This window comes from Aulonocara sp. 'chitande type north' Nkhata Bay, linkage group LG7 (assembly GCF_057382095.1).
Source record: "Aulonocara sp. 'chitande type north' Nkhata Bay isolate Kocher_YH1m ecotype deep benthic linkage group LG7, A_spYH_male_GT1.1, whole genome shotgun sequence".
In the NCBI taxonomy this organism is placed as follows: domain Eukaryota; kingdom Metazoa; phylum Chordata; class Actinopteri; order Cichliformes; family Cichlidae; genus Aulonocara; species Aulonocara sp. 'chitande type north' Nkhata Bay.
In genome coordinates this window covers 46,564,640-46,585,810 of record NC_141350.1, presented here as the reverse complement: position 1 = coordinate 46,585,810, position 21,171 = coordinate 46,564,640, and the positions used below count along the sequence as shown (strand labels likewise).

The window sequence follows — 21,171 nt, the reverse complement described above, 5'->3', positions numbered from 1 at the left end:
GAATGGTGAAGTTAACAAACAAAACCACCGCTATTGGTCTGACACTAACCCACATTGGATGGATCCTTCCAAGACTGCTGGAACAACAAAAGTGATGGTTTGGTGTGGTATATGGGGTACAACGATAGTGGGTCCATTCTTCATCAATGGAAACCTCAAGGCCACTGGATATGTGAAATTGCTACATGATGATGTGTTTCCCTCTTTATGCACTGAAGCCTGCATGTTCCCTGAGTTTTTCCAGCAAGATGGTGCACCACCACATTATGGGTGCCAGGTCCGAGCATTCCTAGATGAACAGTTTCCTGGAACGTGGATTGGTCGTCGTGGGCCAGTTGAATGGCCCCCAAGGTCCCCCGATCTGACCCCCTTAGACTTTTATCTTTGGGGTCATCTGAAGGCAATTGTCTATGGTGTGAAGATACGAGATGTGCAGCACCTGAAACTACAGATACTGGATGCCTGTGCTGGCATTTCTCCTGCGGTGTTGCTATCAGTGTGTGAAGAGTGGGAGAAGAGGGTTGCATTGACAATCCAACGCAATTGGCAGCACATTGAACACATATGTGTTATAAAATATTTTATAAGTGGTCAGAAACTTGTAAATAACTCATGAAAGAATAAAGTTACGTTGAAACCAAGCCCACCATTGTTTTTCTTGTGACATTACCAATAAGTTTGATGTGTCACATGGTCCTCTTCCTATTGAAAAAACAAAAGTTGTATCCAAGATGGCTGACTTCTAAATGGCCACCATGGTCACCACCCATCTTGAGGAGTTTGCCCCCTCACATATACTAATGTGCCACAAACAGGACTTTAATATCACCAACCATTCCCATGTTATTACAGTGTATCCATATAAATGGCCCACCCTGTACAACAAAAAAACTAAACAGGATTATAAAACGAGATTGCAGGTTAGCAAAATCATAGTATGATCCAACTCTGGGAGTCGTGAGGGGGGAGCGAAACACCTCCACTGGGGCGGAGCCAACCTTTCCTAAATCTCGTGCTCAGGTCTCTCATACCTTGTAGTATAACTACAACGTTTTAGTTTTTTTATGTTTTGTTATTATATTGGTCTAAAAATCCCCAAAGGACACAAATTGAAATTGAATTTACAAAACAAAAATAATCTAAAATGCTGATCCGATTGAGCAATACTTTGTAAGGTTATAATACATTAGTGGCCACTTTATTAGGTGCATTTTGCTAGTAGCAGGTTGGCTTTTTTTTTTTTTTGCTTTCAAAGCTACCTTTATACTTCATGCTGCTGGAAACGGTCATCAGACAATCAACAACACCTGAGTTATTGAGTGTCATGTAGGCTGTAGGGTTTAACAGATCCTCGGTACTACGGGTCTGCAAAATGAACCAATGTATTTATACAACGCAGGATGGATCCCTGACTTCTTGTAGTTCACACCATGTAGTTTTCTGACCCAACCATCTGAATGTTGCAGCACAAATCGAGACTCATCAGAGCAGGCAATGTTTTCTAACCTTCTGTTATCCAATTTTGGTGAGCCTGCATGATCATAGCCTCAGGATTTGGTTCTTCAATAACAGGAGTGACAACTGGTGCAGTCTTCTGCTCGGCAAGTGGTTGTTTGAATTACTGTTTCCTTCCAATCAGTGTCACTCAGAGAACTCCCACACACTCTTTTTCAGATCATTCTCTGTAAACCGTAGGGATGGCTGTGCAGGAAATCCCAGTAGATCTGTAGTTCCTGCAATACTCATACTGTCTGGCAATAACAAACATGCTAGATTCAAAGTAGCTTAAATCCCCCTTCTGATGTTCGGTTTGATAATCAAAAGGTAGTTTTTAGTTGTAAGTAAAACACTGTACATAATAAAGTGGCCATTTAATGTGTAAATATTGCCAATTGTTTAGGGTTTATATAAATGCTAATATTGATCTGATATCCATGCAGTGAGTAATTGCAAAACTGAATGCAGTTGTCAAATGACTGAGGAACAAAAGCACCTGATGATTCATGAACTCTGATGGGGAAAGGAGTGTGTGATAGGGCAGCTGTATTCCTTGACCTTTTGACTGTCTTATTGCAAACTTTACTCTCCTTTTTACAGTAATAACGACACGAGGAGGAAGTACAATTCTGTACACCTGTCGAGCTGTAACGGCCGAACAGAAGCAGCTTTCCTGGTAAAAACATACATGTCAGTGAGGTCACAAGAGATGTTTTTAAATCGTCCCTAATTCACTGCTCAAAAATATAAGAACAGAAAATCTTTGTTTAACTTTTCCAATGTAGTATTTCAGATACAAAATATAATTTTCTTTGGGCAAATGCCTGATTTTGTCTCAGATGTTAAAGTGCGCTCGTTATAAATGAAATTATCCGTTGCAGAAGACACTTTTGTATGCAGAGTCTACGGTCTTATAGTGATTGCTACATGCTGGAAAATTTACTGTGTAAGATTGAAATAACCGTTTGTTTCACATCCTAATGACGAAGCATGATTTGTATGATCAACGGTCTTTGATCAGTCATTGCACAAATATACTGTTGATAAGGTTGCAGCTGCAATCAGCTGAGACTGAAGAAGTCACTTGGATGAGTGACGAAACGTTTCTCCCACTGAAAACGCTACGTCCAGATGAACAGAGTCAACCTTTAGGGATCGCTTTTTGGAGGTTTACATGTTTCCTCTCTGGTGCTCGTGAATGTACAATCTACTTTCCAATTTAGGGTTATGAGGGGGCTGGAGCTAACTCCAGCTGTCACAGAGACAGACACACCCATGACCCATTTGGAATTACCATTTAACCTCAAACATGCATGTCTTTGGATGTCAGGAGACACCCGGGAACATAGAAATTCAGCACGGAAAAGCCAAAGCCTGATGGATTCAAATCCAGGAACTTGTTCTGTGAGGCATCAGTGCCAATCACTGCACCACCAGCCACTTGTCTTGGGCAGCCATGTCAGTTTCATTTATCTTAAAATTTGGGGAAGTTGTTTCACAGACTCTCATTGACAGTATGTACCCAGTTTGGGAATATCCTGTATTTTTGCATGACTGACTCTATCCGTGATCCTCACTGTTCTGAGAGGAAACTTGGAGATCACAACCAACATCAAGCTTATGATGTCGGTTTCTAAGGTCGGACAGTGGTGCCCTCTAGTGGTTAAAAAGTAGATGGCGCTTCAGTGAGTGGGAAAACACTCCCTGGCCACTCTGTCAGTCACACCCTGTTAAGCTGCACGCAAATTCAAATATCCGGTCGGTCAATCGCATGCCACCAATGCATTAAGATGATAGCCAGTCATGATAGACAGCACACACATTTAAATCTTCATTAAAAACACATTTATTTTCACATTTATTCTCCTTGGAATTTGGCACCAGTTGACATCCTCATCCTTTGTTGTCTGATTTTATTTGTATTTACGTTTTTATTTCAGTTTTTTAATCTTATTTTATTTTAATGTTAAGTATTATATTAAAATTTCCTAATGTTTTAGTGTAATTTTTCTTGTAGCCATATACTTTTAATGCACTTTTACACAGCTGACTTTATTGTTTTAAATGTGCTATGTAAATAAACATGACCTTGACATGATAGGAAGGCAACAGCAATTTAAATAACTACTTGTTATATTTAAAGTATGCAGAAGAGATGTACGCCTCGAAGCAGAAGACCACACCGTGATTTCTGCTGCAACATTCAGATAGGAGTGTCAGAATCTGGTGTAAAGTATATGAAAGCATGGGTCAGGCTGCTGGAGGTGTAATGGTGTGGGGGGATAATTTCTTGGTTTATTGTGTTTCCCTTAGTTAAACCCACAGCCTATCTGAGGGTTATTGTTGTGGGAGATCGTCATCACAGTTGAGCAGCCGACAAATCAGCAGTAACTGTGATGTCATCATATTAATATGGGGGGAAAAGTCTGAGGAATGGTTGCAGCATCGTTGAATCCCACGAAGAACCAAAAACGAGAGCCAACCATGTACTAGCAAGATGCACCTGATAAAGTGTTAATTGAATGTATTATAACGTTCAGTGATAGACAAAGTTCCAGCTTCTAAATGTTCAACTGTTTTTCAGCAGTTTGAGTGTCTTTTTCTGCCTTAAAGGTAATAATTGATCACTTAAGAATTTCTAATTTCCCACATAACACTCTTCCCTCTCGCATTTTCAAGGAAGCTTTGGAGACTATTGGGCCCTGTATTTTACTTTTGAGTGCATCACTGACATTAGGTTGTGTACCAACTGCCTTCAAACATGCTGTTGTGCAAACCTTCACCCTAATGCTCTCTCTAATTACAGGCTGATCTCCAAATTCCCTTTTATGTCCAAAATCCTGAAAAACATAGTTCTTAAGCAACTTCAGGCCTTTTTAGATGTTAATGATATTGGTGAAAACTTCTAGTCTGGTTTCAAACCTCGCCACAGTACTGAGACAGCTTTATTAAGAGTTTTTAATGATCTTCTTTTAACCGCTTATTCGGGTTGCTCTGTGGTTTTAGTTTTACTAGATTGGACTTTGCTTTTCATGCGGTTGGTCATAACATTCTTTTATCAAGGCTAGAGGTCGTTGTCCGTTGCTATGGTGCAATTCTCTTCCTCTTCTTTCCGTATTTACTGTGGTGTCCCACAGGGGTCTGTTTTGGGTCCAACTCTTCTCCTTGTACATGCTGCACTTGGGATCCATTTTCAAAAAATACAATATCTCCTTCCACTGCCATGCCGATGACATCTAAATTTACTTTCCCCTGAACTTGGATGTCTCTACCACACTGCAACCACTGTTTAACTGTCTTCATGATGTCAAAGTCTGGTCATCAAATAATTTACTCTCCCTGAATGAAAATACAACCAAAGTTATTATTTTTGATAATCATAGCCCTTTGGGCCAGCAAACTGATACTCTTGGTCCTCTTGCTAGCCATCTCTCCCACACTGTAAGAAACCTCGGAGTATTTTTGGATAGCTCTTTCAAATTACAGAATTTTACCAGTTACGTTAGATTTCCAAAGCGAAGCCCTATCTTCCTCTGAAATACCTTGAAAAACTTATTCACCGCTAGACTGGACTGCAACTCTCTCTACTTGGGCCTCCACGACTCTTCTCTCCATCGTTTGCAGTTAGGTCAAAATGCTGCTGCACGCCTTTAAACTGGTACTAGAATGTATGATCACATCACTCCAGTTTTAGCCAACTTACACTGGCTCCCTGTCAAATATCACATTGATTTTAAAATGATCTTGCTTACTTTTAAAATTTTAAACAACTTGGCACCTAGCTATCTAACTAAAGTCCTCTACTTGTATAACCCCAAAAGAGCACCAAGATCTTCTTGTCAGATGCTCTTAGTACAACCAAGGTCTCGGCTGAAGTCCAGAGGTGATCGTGCCTTTGCAACTGCAGCACCTAGACTCTGGAATAACCTTCCTGTTGATATTCATACTTCCGAGTCGATTCAGTCTTTTAAATCACATCTTAAAACTCACTTTTTTACTTTGGCTTTTGAATCAAACTAGTTTGACTATCATCCAGCTTGTTTTTTAATGTTTGTCACCTGTGTTGTTTGTTGGTCTGTTTTCTTTCTTAATGCTTCATTTTTTAATTTTTCCCCATTCTCTTTGAACCTTCACAAATGCCCCTTTTTATGTAAGATTTATCAAGAAGTATCATTCTCATATATTTACATGTGGAAAATGACCAGTAGCTGGATTATTTGCGCCAGCTTCCTCCTGATTGCCTTTCCCGCTGCCCGAAAGTACCAAAAATCCAACTTAAACACTACGCTGTGCTTCACTGTATCCCAGTGGACATGCCACACATACACAACATCGAACACTGCTGCGGCTCAAAGAAATAACAGGGTAATATTAGACTCAAGTAATAAAAGAGTCAAGTTTAGTAACTCCTTTACTCACCACATAACATCTAAAATTTTGACAATACAAAACAGTTTCAGATTATTGTTAAAGGGAGTTTCTTTTCCACATTTAAAATAGTCCTGGATCAACCAGAATAAGCGATGTTTTCTTTGTGGATACTTCTTAGCAACATGTAATCATACTAAAAACACAAATATTCTTTATTAAAAAAAATGTTATTACTATAACAACACTACTTTATAATGGGATCAGCTCACAAATACGTTTAAGCCTAAAATAATAAGAAACAGTAAAAAATAAAGGTGTCTACAGCAGGACTGAATAAATAGAAACTGAGTGTCTGGAGTTCTCATTACTGCTCACACAGCGAAGCTGCTAATTAAATCTACATTAGAGGACGTTGTTTCTCTTTGTGGTTTCTTCACATCATTAATGCTCATTTAGCAATTTTGGCACTATATAACTCTGTGTGTGTGTGTGTGTGTGGGGGTGTGTGTGTGTGTGTGTCCATCAGTGCAGTATGGTGATACTGCGGTCAGTCACGGCAAAGGCCGGCAGCAGCGGGGCACTGAAGTTCTGTGAGACTGAGTACAGCACAGCGCAGGAGTGTGGCTCGTAAAACAGCAGCGTCTGACTTTGCCAGTCCAGCAGCAGGCCCACCCTCTCTGGCCTCCTCGCCACTTGTAGCGGCACCTTCTTCCCTGCGTGGCAGAAGGAGTAGTCTCCGTCGTAGTGAGACAGCACCCAGGACTGACTGTTGTGGCCCAGTCGAGCTTCGTTCCCAGAACCTTTGCGCTCCAGGGAGGCGTAGCAGACCCCGACTTTAAAGGCGCCGCTCTGGCCCACGTCTACCACCCAACTGTGGGTGCCAGAGGACATAGACACCGAGCCTAAGGCGTTGGGCCAAGAGTCAAATCGTGCTGGGTCGTAGGGTGGAGACTGCCGCGGTTTTTTGTGGAGGAAAGTTAAAGTGCAGAAGTCCTCAGACAGAGAGAGAAGAGGGCTGACTGTGCGCTCATCGAACTTTAAACATGATGATCCAGAAGCTGTGAGAAGAAAGGAAAAGGGTGGATTACTATCATGTTTTTGTTTTTATATTGTTTCGTTATTAAACATGAGAATATGCATGAATACAGAGAATATAAACAGGACATCAAGCAAATTCCGAGCGCTGCCAAACAGATGGCACATGGCCTCTTCTCCAAACACAGAATACCTGGAATTACTTTACAGTACTGCCCCGTTCATCTTCCAGATCTTCCTGATATACCAGTAACTCCTGAATTTCTAAGTTGCACAAGTATAATGTGTTTCAGTTTACCCTACATTCAGATGTCCAGGCACAACAAACACACACGCATTAGGAAATCAGATCATCTTTGGAGATAAATGGGTGATTACATGCTTAAATTTGTGTCGCTAAAAAATAAATGTAAGTACTGTATGTGCTTTATGTTCAATTTGCTACAGTTAGCAGGGATATTTTGTAGGGCGTCAGTCTGTGTCTGTATGACAATGAGAGTGACGATGTCATCATCTTATTATGAAACCTCTGTCTGTCTGCATACTCACCCTACACAGCAGGAGTAGCACACATGTGTATCTTAGGTGTCTGAAGGTTGTTATCTATATCACGCATTATGATGTCATCATGTTGTTTAGCAACCACCTACCAACGACCTAAAATGATCCACTTGTAGAATTTGTGCATCAGTAACACCTTTTGTTTTGATTTCACCACAGTAACACCTGACTGAAGATATTCTATCCGTTTTTTAGGAGAGGGACCACACCCCAAAAACTCCTTACACACATACATTTATAAACTTGCCTAACAACCACCTTACAATGGACTACAATAACATTTATATAGTAGAGCAGGACGTGAGCACTGCAGGGGACCCACAAATAAGGACTCTAAGGATTCTTCCTGCCCAGAATTGATTCATCTTCAATTTATTTATATAAACAAGCTCTAACATCCCTGCTTTTAAAACTTTTATTACAAATTTAGTAGACCAACACATATAACATTTATGCAACAGCTGCAAATGAAGAGTAATGATATTTACCAACATTTTTTAATAAAATTATATTTTTAATGTTAGTATAATTGTTGTAAATGTAATTATACAATTTAAAATTCACTACTTTACAAAAAAAAAAAAGCAGGGGAAAAAAAATGAAGCACATTTATTTTTAGATTAAGATGCCAAATTATTTAGTTGGATTCCTGAATAGAAAAATGAGTTTTAGTAGCTGAATGTTGTTCTTCATGAACTCCTGACCTCTCAGACACAAGTGCCAGATCAAATTTGGGTATAAAAACATGAACTCAATTTGTTATTTCTCTAATAAATAACACAACTTTTTTAAAATCAATTAATTCAGAAAATATTGTGCTAAACTAAACTTAAAATGGTAATTATTTTTATGCCTCATTTCAAGGCATAATTTTACTAACCGTCACATTTTAAAGAGTATTTTAGAATAATCATTGAGTTTCAGTTAGGTTTGACTCTGCCATTTCACTGCGGCGGTACAATAACTACTTTCCTTTTATGTGAGAAACAAAAAAACATAATTGGTTTTAACTAGGGCTGGGTATCGTCACTGATTTCTAGAACCGATTTGATTCTGATTCACAAGGTACCGAATCGATTCGATCCACGATTCGATTCAATTCGATTTGAATCTGGGAATTTTGCCTTAGACAGTCAGGAATATTATAATTCAGATCAGAACATTTACATATTTTTGTATCTATAAAAAGAAAGCTGACACTCGCAAGACTTTAGCAAAGGTGTGAGCATCACAGCAGATGCCTTTGTGTCAAAGTAGCTGAAGATAAAACACAGAAAAACATGAAGGTGATTTTCCTGGCCTGGGATTTTATAAAAATATTCTGCAGTACATCAAAAACGAAAGAAAACCATTGATGAACATTACCTCTGAAGTTACAGCGGTTTTATTAGAGACACGGCTAAGCGTTTTGCAAAATTTTAAAAAGTTTAAATTTGTTCAGAAGCCTACTGAACGGCAGAAATTAGGTTTTCTTTTTGGAAGTAAGCAAAAGGGGAAAAAACAGCGACAGCGCTGTAAACAACGGCAGACTTGTGCGTAACAAGCAAGGGAATAATGAAGAAAACATCAGAATCAGCGAGCTGTCGGCTTTCAGCCCCGACCGTGTCCGTGCCGTCGAGTGAGAAAGGCGACATCTCACCGATTCTGATGCGTCGGCGGTCTTTGTGCAGAATCCGTGCACCTGCTCTCATTTACTGTTTTAGCTGTTTGGTGGTTGTCGAAACTGAGATTCTGGCATTTCAGGCAAAATAAATTTATATTAAAAAAAATCGATTCAGGATTTTAATGAATCGATATCACGTTATCCAAGCCAGAATCGATTTTAATCGATAAATCGATTATCAAAACCCACCCCTAGTTTTAACCATATTTTGGATATTTAGTTTATGGAATATAATGTACTGTTGTTAAAGAATGGGGTTGCATCCAGGACAGAAATATCTGCATTATGCTGCTAACACAATCTCGACTTCGCAAGCACCTACACAGACGCTAAGCTAGCCAAGAACCCAGAGTGATGTTAAAGCTAAGTGAACACTGACCCCAGCCCAGCAGCCAGACCCTGAACTTTAACAGGTAACAACATGATGAGCAGTCAGGCCTCTGTTTCTACCTGTTCATGTGTCTAAAGTAGAATCTGTGTGTTTGCAGCCTCAGGTTTATATAGTTAAATGCTGATTATGAGACAATGCATTTAAGGTGATTTTATGGAGAAATGTGAAATGAAGTAGTAAAACAAATTACTTACTCCTAGGTGTAATTAAGTAACATACTGCAATACTTTTAATAGAAGTGTTCTGTGTAATAATTCCTTTTTTTTTTTGATTGATGATCCCAACACTTATCACAGGAAGCAGGGGAAATGCCTCCATCGTGAATAACCATTTGACCCTCAGCATGAATGTAATATCTTTGACATGCTGCTTAGCGATGGCGGTGACACTCAAAGCCGAGCCAATGAGAATCAGTAATGGAACAGGAGCCGTTTTCTTACATCTGTATAAACTGTAATCGGATATTATACTTTTTTCTGAGCATACTCTACAAAATCCACTCCGTTCATAGATTTTTAAGGTTGGTAAATACACCTTGTAGTGCTGCAGTGAAAACTTTTATGCTTTTGAATTTTGAATGTGCTGCATTTACACAAAATGATTAACAAGTATAATAGAAATCTACTGACTGTTTGGCCCGAGCAGCACTGCAGTAGCCCACAGACCCCTCAGCAGCTTGCTTTCAGTGCAGCACGGGTTCAGGCTGAGCTGGTCTGTGTCACAGGGCTCCCCGACCCCCTCTGCCTCCTCCACCCTGAGCAGAGAAGCAGAGAAAAGAGGTTTAATGATACAGCTCCTGAGCAAGAAAATAGTATTCACAAAATATTGCTTCATAAAAAAGAAACATTACCTTTCAGCTATCTCCTGGACACTGGTCTGAAAAATGAGACATTAAGCAGGTGATTACTCTCAGTGATTATGACTGTTATCAGGATACAGTTATTAGAGCCGCCCCTGTTAACCCCTTCCTGCTAAAGCTTCCCGAGTCTCTCACCACCAGCTGTGCGTCGGGAGTGTGCGTCAGCGTGTGCACCAGACGGGAGCGTGTTTGCGACAGATTCGTCAACGCTTGGCCCCAGTGGGCTCTCTGGGTCAGGAGACACTGCTCCACACGCTCCTCCTCTCTCTGCACCTCCTCTAAGAGACGCTGCTCCTCCTCCTCCAGGGCTTCGCGTGCCGCGCTCACCTGAGCCAGCACCTGCTCCCTCGCCCTGCTCGCCGCTGCCTGCATAATAAGACAGCAGGGAAGAAGAAATGCATGAGTGTGAAGTGAATACTTGTGGTTTGGAATCCAACTGCATAAATGATAAATCCTTTATTGATTTATCAATGATTTTAAAATGATTTCCTTTAAAATCTGGCACGAGAAAACTGAAAATGAAACATTTACTGTCTCCAAAATTAAAATCTTTATCCTTGTGCATGTCTGTGAAGGTTCTCAGTCATCCAGGTCATCGTAGTCAAAGCGATGACCTGGATGACTGAGAACCCTCTAAGCCTGAAGGGAAAAAGAAGGAACACACACATGTAAAGGAAGCACTCAAAACGTGCGGCTATCCTAAATGGGCGTTCTTAAAGTCAGCAAAGAGGCACAGAAAAGAAGACCAGACACCAGCGAGGGAGGATAAGAAAGACAGACGCAACAACATTGTCATCCCCTATGTAGCCGGTGTATCAGAGAAACTCAGGAGAGTTTTCTCCAAGCATGACATCCCGGTGCATTTCAGACCCAGCAACACGCTCAGACAAAAACTGGTTCACCCGAAAGACAAAACGCCAAAACACAAACTTAACAATGTGGTGTATGCTGTACAGTGCAGCAAGGAATGCCCAGACCTCTACATTGGAGAGACCAAACAGCCACTTCACAAGCGCATGGCACAACACAGAAGAGCCACCTCCACAGGACAAGACTCAGCAGTCCATCTGCATCTTAAGGATAAAGGACACTCTTTCGAGGATGCCAATGTTCACATTTTGGACAGAGAGGACAGATGGTTTGAAAGAGGAGTGAAAGAAGCCATCTATGTCCACTGTGAGCGACCATCTTTGAACAGAGGCGGGGGTTTACGACACCAACTCTCTGCCATCTATAATCCAGTTTTGAGTTCCCTCCCCAGATGCCTTAACGCCCACTCACATCCTGGGCCATCTGACCTCAGGAATTCGCATGATAAGGTGGGGCCAGGTTTCACAATGAACACACCCGAAACTCTGGCTGATTGGAACCCACGCCCAGTTTCCCACCTTGGCTCAGGCGATTAGAGGATCATCAGGGGGTCCTTTTGTCCCTCTGTGGGGGGTTACTCCCACTAGGTTTATATCTGGGACTCTCCACCATTTGACCTTAGAACTGAAGAAGCTTCTCGGATGAGAGGTGAAACGTCTTCAAGCAACTTAAAGAAGTCCAGACGCTTTTCTTTGCAAGATCCTTGTGCATCTCCTGTGAATTAGTCTCACATGGTTTTTACTCTCTTTTAATCATTTAGCGTCACTTGTACAGTTCTTTGAATATCACAAATGTGTGAAAAATGCCATAAAAACCACATCCACAGTCCCAGCACTAATTTTCACATCTTCATACTTTAACTGACTAACATGACAATATACATACGGCACACCGTGAGCCAATCAAACTGTGTCAGCTATCTGAGATGTTGGCCTGCATGGGTATTATTTTTAGTTAAATAGAATAAAAATAAAAAACAGACTTTAAAAAAAAATGTAAATCTAAGTGAAACACTTTGTGAAATCTCATTATTAGTATCATAGTAACATCCCTCCTTTAGTATCCATTATTTTGGTAACAATTTTATTACAACTTGCCTGATGGGTCAGTAGTGGATGGTTGAAGGTCTACAAGTCTGTTTTTTAAAATGTTTTAATGTAACACCTGCACTGCTGTAATAAATTTAAGTGCACGTAGCATATAATTTATTTTCTATTATCCATAGCATAAAATTTGTCATACTGTGACGTCGTCTCTCTTTTTAATGCCCACTTCCTATCTGGTATTCTCTCCTATAACTCAAACACTGGCCTACACCTGCGCCTAATGGAAGCTGCTGCTCCTCATAAGCAGTGACACAAGCACTTGACGGTGGGCACGGACGACAGCTCGTTAATGATACTTGTGACTCGCACATCTGACCAAGCACAGCAAAGTGTACAGAGATTCACTGACCACGCTCTTCCCCCCCCCACTGTGTAAAGCTATTTTGTTACAGAAACATTTGATTCCTGCTCAGGTGTGGTGGTAGTTTTCCACTTATCAGACTTTTCTTGTTTGCTTGAGGCTCGATTTGGTCTCTTTAGTGCACAAGCACGACTTGTCCTGAACACCCATTAAGCTAAGAGAGGCTGCAGACTTTGCTACGTGCACTGAATCAGCAAGACTTGCCCCATGCTTTGTTGTTACAGTCTTCATCTGTTACATTTTTATATATTTTTAAGTCAGTGATTATATCAAAGTCTTTTAAACCATGTGAAGCACATGTTATAAAATATATTATCATTATCTTTTCATTATTATACCCCCGGGTTAATACTTAATTGTAAGAGAGAATAAATAATTGCCTCCTAATATTTATAGAACTTACACATACGGTCATATAAAGGAATAAACGGGTAAATGCATGTTAAGTTTTGTTTTACGTGCAAAAAAATTCAAAAGAAAAATTTACCAATAATCAATTAGTTTGCATATTTATCAAAGAAATGTCCCAGTTTTGTTTGTTTTTCTGAAATATGTCGATTTGCTTCCGTTTCTCTGCTCTAATGTGAACTGAATAATTTGGGTTTAGATGGACAAAACAGTCAAAATAAAGACTTCCCTTTGGGCTCAGAGAGTTGATTTATATATGTATATTATACTAATAGTAAAAGAAAAAAAATTTATAAATTGACTGATCAGTAGAAACAGATAGCAGCTTGTAGAAATTTCTATCACTATACACAAACCCAAAACGTGGCCAAAAATTCACATCTGAAACAGGATCCAGCAAATGTCAACACAATGCACTTGCTAAACAGGCTCCATAGCATTTGGATGCTGAGATCATCATGAGTGTGTGGTGAGCCTGGGTGGGTGTGGATCACCTGAAGCTTCTGCTCTTTGGCTGCCAGTGTCTGCTCGATAAACCTCTCAATCCTCAGGGCCTGCAGCTGCATTTTCTCACACACGTCCACCAGTTTGTCCTGATAAGAAAAAGGAAAAAAAGAAAAACCTAAATAGCCTGCACACTGTCTGCAGTTCAGGAATAAAAACACATTAAAAACCACGTGGAATTCATCAGCTGGAAACACAGCAAGAAAATCCTGTATTCTCAAATACCGCTGAGAGGAATCAGCCAGTGTGGCACTCCCAAAAAAGCCCTAAGAGCTACACAAACAATAACTTAACAAATATGGAAACACCCGGGCCACTTTGTTTCATAATAACTGTTATCTGGATAACTGTTATGGTTATACAACTGTAGGTGAAATATAAAAATCCACACTTTGTCAGTCATGATGGGCAAAATCTTTCACAAAAACTCAATTAAATCAAAGTATTTTTACTTTTTAAACATGTATTTTGTTAAGTTTAGTCAGAAAAAGGTCATTTTACGTTAAATAGGGTTAGAAGAAAATAGTTGCCCTTAAAGATAGTTCCACTCAGACAAAGTGAAACCTTCCTGAAGCCATTTGGAGACCTGCAGGCAGATTATTGCGGGTGAAAATGTGTATTTATTGTAGCTATACACCCCTGAACTGAAAATGATCACTATGAGTGAAATATGTTAAAACAGCTGTTGCTTGGCTGCCCGAGACTCACCCTGACTCTGGTGACTCTGGTGGCCAGAGGGGTCACGGTGTGTCCCTGGCAGGAGCCCACGGTGGCGCAGTGGGAGCAGATGAGTTTCTGCTCGGTGCCGCAGAACCAGTCCAGCTCGGATTCGTGGTCTACACACAGCTCACTCTCAACAGAGTAGATCCCGGACTCGGTGTCGGAGGTGGCCGCAGTCAGTGAGGTTTTTCCGGGACTGCCGCTCATAGTCGGCCGCGGAGCGTCGACTGTCTTCTGCAGCTTCATTCCGCCTCCCAGCGCGGAGAAAATGGGCTGCTCGCACTCCATACTCCAGCTTTTAACTTTTAGAGTCTCCTCTGGGTCACCCGATGGGGACGAGCATGTTAAATCACACGTTTCGAAGTCCTCGGTCATGGCACGAAAGCAGGACAGGTGCACCGGCGGAGGAGGAGTCGCATCAAGAGCGTAGCAGTAACACAGGTGTAACAGGTGAGCGGAACGCGGAAGTAACAGGGATCTCAGAGGTCAGAGCTCAAAGAAAGAAAAAAGAAAAAAAAAGCTTCTGGTTTTCACACGAGCGTCACCTGATAACCGTCCGTAGAGTCTGAAATCATGCCATCATGCAAGCAGGTGTGCCTTATGGCCTAATAGCCTGCGGTTACATATTCATAGTATCTCTCATTTCCCTGTTTCACTGGTGTTCCTGATTTTGGCCACTTGAGAACCTTTTTTTTTCTTTTTCAATATGCAGATAACACCTTTGGTTTTAAAACAGTTACTTTGTTTAATAAAGCACAGCTCAAAGGGCAGGAGTTCAACCTTAGTCAACTTTAATTCATAGCCCTACATTGTGGTTATTTCAGAAGAAATTCATATATAGATAATATTTTAAAAATCCTACTAACTGAGCAAAGTCCCTAAAATTCAGCATGAGTAAAAACTGAGTGGGATATTGTAGAACAGGTCAGGGTACATTAGGTAAATCACACTCCGATAATTAATGAGAATGTTTCTTTGTAGACATTTATACTTTTTATATACTTAAAATGTGTCAAATTGAGTTTTGCTATACTTCGAACAAAGTAAAACTCTCACGTGTAAAATAAAAAGGCTTTATTTCCTCATTTTGGCTCATTTATGGTGAGTTTCTGACCGTATCAATGCAACAATAGGACCCTGGAGTGTCTGTTAGATACCTGTGTGTGAGCAGAGCGTAATTATATTTTTCAGGAAGGACAGGTGTGATAGAAACTCATGGTTCATTTTATGACTATGTGCAGGGATCGGCGGTGCGGCCACACCTTGAGACAGTTCATTTAGCAATACTGAGCAACACCCACTCCCTGGAAAAGCCAGTGAATCCAGAGAGACCTGGGAATACCCAATGTACACTTTGGAAGATGGTCTGCTATCACATATCATACCACAGCCAAGTCCATTAACAAAAAAATGCCACTTGCTTTGTAAGGTGTGCCATCCAAAAAAACTCTTTAGCCGCCTCTTATTTCATTACATTTTGCTGGGATGAGAAACAGGTGCAGTGATTTATTGAGCTTCAGGCTTCTTGAGGACGTTCAAAGCTCTTCTTTGGATGTTGGTTTCCTTTTGTTCTGTTCTCTGCCCACATGATCCCACGCAGCTCCATTAATGTTGAGGTTCACGCTCTAATCAACGAGTCATAGTTTTCCACTGTGTGTCTTTCTATTCAGGTAAGTAAATAAGTAAGTAAGTTGAGTAAGTAAAGTTTATTTATAGAGAGCTTTTCACAGATATAAATGTCACACAGAGCTGTACAACAATTAAAACACAATTAATAAGAAAAACAGACTAAAAATAGCCCTGATTAAACAGAAAAGTGTTTAATAGTTTTTTTAAAGACTCCACAGACACACACTGTTGTGACTCTCCCCTGATGACCTCCATATATAGATAACATTCAAATTTGGATTCATCGCTCCATCAGACCTGTTGCCACTGATTTTCAGTCCAGTTCTTGTGTAATTTGGCACAACTCAGCCTTGACTCCTTGTTTCCCTTCCTTAAGAATGGATTAATGACAGCCAGCTGAGACCATTTCTGATGAGGCTTCAGTGAACTGCAGATAGATCAACTGAAGGTCCAGATGCATCTCTCATTTCCTGTTTCATGAGGAAATGTAGATAGTTTTTTTTTAGGTTTGGCATGTCTTTTTTGTCCTCCACTTTTCCAGATTTTTCCATTTTTTTAAGTCACACTGCACGCCATGCTGAGATATATTAAGCATTCATCTAATAGCTAACTAGCAATCCCCTTTCTGGAGCAATGTTATGCCTGTCAAACTGTGCTATCTTTGACTTCTTTTGTAGATGTGCTATTGTGATAGGCTAAAAAAAAAGTGCCTTAAGATACGTTTTAAAATTGGTTCTTTGCTCAGTTTTCATGTTTAGACACAGCTCTGGTTCATCCTTTCAGTTAGATGCTTTTCTTATGCTTGAATGATTTACGTGCCAGTGTTATGCAGTTCAGCAAATAAAAAAACACCCCTTGGAAAATGGTCACATACAAGGAGTACAGTGAAAAGTGAGAAAAACAGCTGATGTCCAAAGAAAAACTGACAGACATTTGGAAAAAATGAATAATGGTCAAAAGCACTTTAAATAGTAACAAGAAAGTCACCTGTACATTTTGGAGCAAACAGATCAGATCTCAAGAAACTCAAACCAGCAGGAAGAGACACCCCCACCCCCGACCCCCACCCACTCCTCCCAGAGCCATGTCTTTAGAGAAATGAATAGGAGTGATTGACAGGACAGCATCATGCCTTTTGGCTCAGATAAGGTGGGTTTCCACTCAGTTCACTTTGAACTGAGAACAACAGAGAAACAGGGCTACCATTGTTATACTGACATAAAAAGCTGTTTTGTAAAGGGGAAACAAGTAAACACAAGACAAAGAGGTGCTTATATCATGAAATGATTAAGGGTTTCCAGCACACTGAGTTTGTTGTGGGAGAATGATGACTATGTGATTACACAGTAAAAGAAGGAAAACAATAAAAAGATTTTTTATAATCCAGACAAAAAACAAATGAAGCTCATGCTTTTCTATCTCTTGATGCATCCTGATGAGTTCCATTAGAAAATAAAGTTACATCTGATATGATCTTCGTGATCAGTGATCTTAAAGAAGTAACTGCAGCTTCCCATCAATCTGGAAAGGGTTATAAGACCATTACCAAATGATTTAAAGTCATACATTATACCGTTATGCCATTATAGAGTATGAAAGATTATTCACAAGTGGAAAACATTCAAGACAGTTGCCAGTTTTCCCAGGAGTCGACGTCCTAGAAAATTCACTCCAAGGTCAGAGTGTGCCGTGCTCAGAGAAGCTACAAAAGCTGAGAGCTACATTTCAGACTCTACATGCCTGAAAAATGTTCAGCAAATGTTCAAGTTCATGATAACACAATTAGAAAAACACTGAACAAGTTTGGCGTGTTTGGAAAGGTTGCCAGGTTAAAGCCACTTCTTTCTCAAAAGAACGTGGCAGCACGGCTTGACTTTGCAAAAGTGCACCTGAACAAACTACAAGACTTCTGGAACAATGTCCTTTGCAAGATGAGACCAAAGAGACCATTTTTGGCCATAAAGAATATCAATACAAAAATCTAAATTTAACAAAAATCAAACAAAGCATATCAGCACAAATGCCTCATATGAACTGTCAGTGTGGTGGGGGAGGGGAGATCATTTGGGCTTGTTTTGCAGTAACAGCACCTGAGCAACTCTGTATACCAAAGTATATGTCAAATGTGAGGCCATCTGTGCAAGAGGGATCCTAACAACAGCAGCAAATTTCAACAGAATAACTTAAAAAGAAAAGGAATAAAGAAATTCTTACATATTTGCTCTTTTATTAAGCATTTCTTCTACATTTTCAGTCTAACTCAAGCTGCTTGGTTTGAGGTTTCTGTAATACTGTTCCTGATCTCCAGAGGGCGCTGGCTCCCCTTAACTAAACATAACGTGTGTTGGTGTGAGGTTCCAGACTGAGAGACCACAAAGATTATTCTAAATGAGGACTCTACATGATAGGCTTCCTTAAAAAGGATTCATTTTTAATGGCTTCATATTCCAGATTTTCCATGTTTTCTCGGCACATTCACTTTGAAGAAAAAAAACTAATGGCATCTAAGCCATTAGTTTTACTTTGTCTCTTTTCTGCAATTGCAAAATTGTTAGGATGCTGTAATCAGGGGTGTCGAACTCCAGGCCTCAAGGCCCAGTGTCCTGCAGGTTTTAGATCTCACCCTGGGTCAACACACCCAAATAACACGATTAGTTTATTAGCAGGTTTCTGGAGAACTACAAGAGTTGAGGAGGTAATTTAGCAATTTGAACCAGCTGTGTTGGATCAAGGACACATCTAAAACCTGCAGGACAGCGGTCCTCCAGGCCTGGAGTTCGACACATGTGCTGTAAATTGTCATGATCCCTGGGTCTTGACCCAAGGTGTTGTTTGTCTGTGTGTTTTGTTTCCATTTTATCTTTAAGGATCACATCCCTGCGTCTCTCTGTGTTCTGTCACCATGTTTGTCTTCTGTTCCTGTAAAGTTTGCATGTTTTAGGCTCAGTCTCAAAAGTAGTTATGCTTTCTGTTTTATTGTGATAACCTCTTGTCTCATGTGCATTGTGTTGACTTTAACTTCCCTTGTCATGTTATTCCTGGTTTGCTCCCGCTGTGTTTTCCGCCCGTTTCCTCCTCCCTCGTTATCTGTGTGTATATATTGTCTTAGTCTTCCTTTGTTTTGTTGTCCCTTGTCTCACCTTTGTAACTTCCTAGTTAGCAATTTTCTAGTATCTCCCCAGTTTAAGTTCTTTAACATTTTTATGTAGGGAAGTCCATAAATAAAGCTGTATTATGAGATCAGTGCTGCTTCTGAGTCCTACAAAGTAACAAAATGTTTGAACTTGGAAAAGTAATTTTTAATTTGATGGCAGCAACAGATCTCAAAAATGTTTGGGACAGGGTTGTGTTTCTTTTAACAACAGGTCATAAGGTCTAGAAACTATGAAGGCTAGCTGATGGGCTTTTGGTAGAGAAATGTTGCACCTCACACTATAGAAGTGCAGGCTTTTGAATTGAGTGCTGATAACATGCCAAATGGTCCCAATCCTTTTTAGTCTAGAGCAGGGGTCCCCAATCCCAGTCCACGAGGGCCGGTGTCCCTGCAGGTTTTTTTTTTTTTTTTTTGCCTGTCCCATTTGGTTCTTTAGCCATCACAATTGTTGTCTGAAGACCAACAAGGATACCCAATGGATTTATTTTGCCAAATGGATCATCATGGCATTGCCGTATTGGTCCACTTGATCGACCTTTGTTTTTATTATTTATTTTATTTTATTTTCAGTTGTTACAGACAGGACAGACATGAGTGAGGGATAGGAAAGGGAGAAAGAAAGAGGAAGAAAAAGAAAAACAGAAGGGGAGAGGGACAGTGAGAAAGGGGAAAAAAATCTCCTGGATCACCTGTTGAGAGAAAAAGAATAGAAAACAAGCAAAAAAAAAACAAAGCAACATACTAAACACAACACCATCGCATTAATCTAGCTAAGTGTAAACAGCAGTACTACTAATACTAAATATTGAATGTTGTTGTGCAGCATGCAGGACAGACAGCGCACAATGTGCTTTGAAGTAGCAGCCAAGAAAGGTGTAGTTTATGTCTATGAACAGTGAACACCCGTGTGCACACCTGTGTGGATCAGCGCGCTTGTATTCAAATGGTTTCCACATGTAATGGTCTGCAAGAGGATGTAGAGAGCCATAGCCCTGTCCCCCAGGGCATGAAGCAGGCATGGAGGAGATCCAGGCCCCAGACATCCAGAGGCCCCAGAGTGCGAGAGCCCAAGGAGGACCACCAGAGGGGCATCCGTGCCACCCTCATGGGAAGGGCTGGGGATCCCCAGACTAGGGGTCACCCAGTAGCCACCGAGCAGAAGCTAGAGGGGGCTGCACTGGCGTGCCCGCCGGCTCTACCGGCAGCCAGCTGTGCCAGAGTGAACCGAGCCGCAGGCCCAGAGGCCGGAGGCCCGAGGGCCCCCCGCACCCCGGAAGAGGCCTGACTGAGCAACAGGCGCCAGGCCCCGCCAAGTAGCCACCGGGAGTGAGCCGGTACATACCTGAGCGCCCAGCCCCGGACACCCTGCAGGTTTTAGATCTCACCCTGGGTCAACACACCTGAATCAAATGATTAGTTCATTACCAGGCCTCTGGAGAACTTCAAGACATGTTGAGGTCATTTATCCATTTAAATCAGCTGTGATGGATCAAGGACACATCTAAACCCTGCAGGGACACCAGCCCTCGTGGACTGGGATTGGGGACCCCTGGTCTAGAGGATGCAGCATCCAGAATTTCCAAAAACAATTTCAAATTCCGACCAAAGAACATATGGCTTCTTCTTTGAATGATGGAGCTTTAATCTGCATTTTTGGATGCATGGTGTTGATAGGCAATGGTTTTTGGAAGCGTTCCTAAGCCAGTGCGGTAATTTCCATGACAGAATCATACTTGTGTTAGTGCATTTCCACCTGAAGACTTGAAGCTTTCAGGCTTCCAAGATTGATTTTTGGCCTTTATCCTTGCGCGCAGAGATTTCTCCAGGTTCTCTAAACCTTTTAATATATTACATACTATTCATGACACAATACTCAAAATCGTCACATTTTTACACTGTGGATCATTATTCTGTAATTGTTCCACTACCTGTGGATGCAGTCTTTTGTGGACTGGTGAATCTCTGCCTCTCTAAGATGCCCTTTTTATAACCAGAACCAAAATATTCCCGCAGGTGTTTCTTTTTATTACCACCTACTTTTG

General features: G+C 40.8%; 1 protein-coding gene across 1 annotated transcript; it reads right to left on the bottom strand.

Annotated features, from left to right (window-relative positions):
* Positions 1-6,086: 6,086 nt before the first annotated feature.
* On the bottom strand, positions 6,087-14,916 carry bspry (B-box and SPRY domain containing). Its single transcript, XM_086300812.1, has 6 exons — positions 14,335-14,916; positions 13,617-13,715; positions 10,513-10,743; positions 10,369-10,394; positions 10,148-10,272; positions 6,087-6,926 (listed from the first exon to the last, which is right to left on the bottom strand). The coding sequence occupies exons 1-6, from the start codon at positions 14,719-14,721 to the stop codon at positions 6,391-6,393; spliced, it is 1,404 nt and encodes a 467-aa protein (XP_086156938.1). The 5' UTR covers positions 14,722-14,916; the 3' UTR covers positions 6,087-6,390.
* Between the last annotated feature and the right edge of the window lie 6,255 nt (positions 14,917-21,171).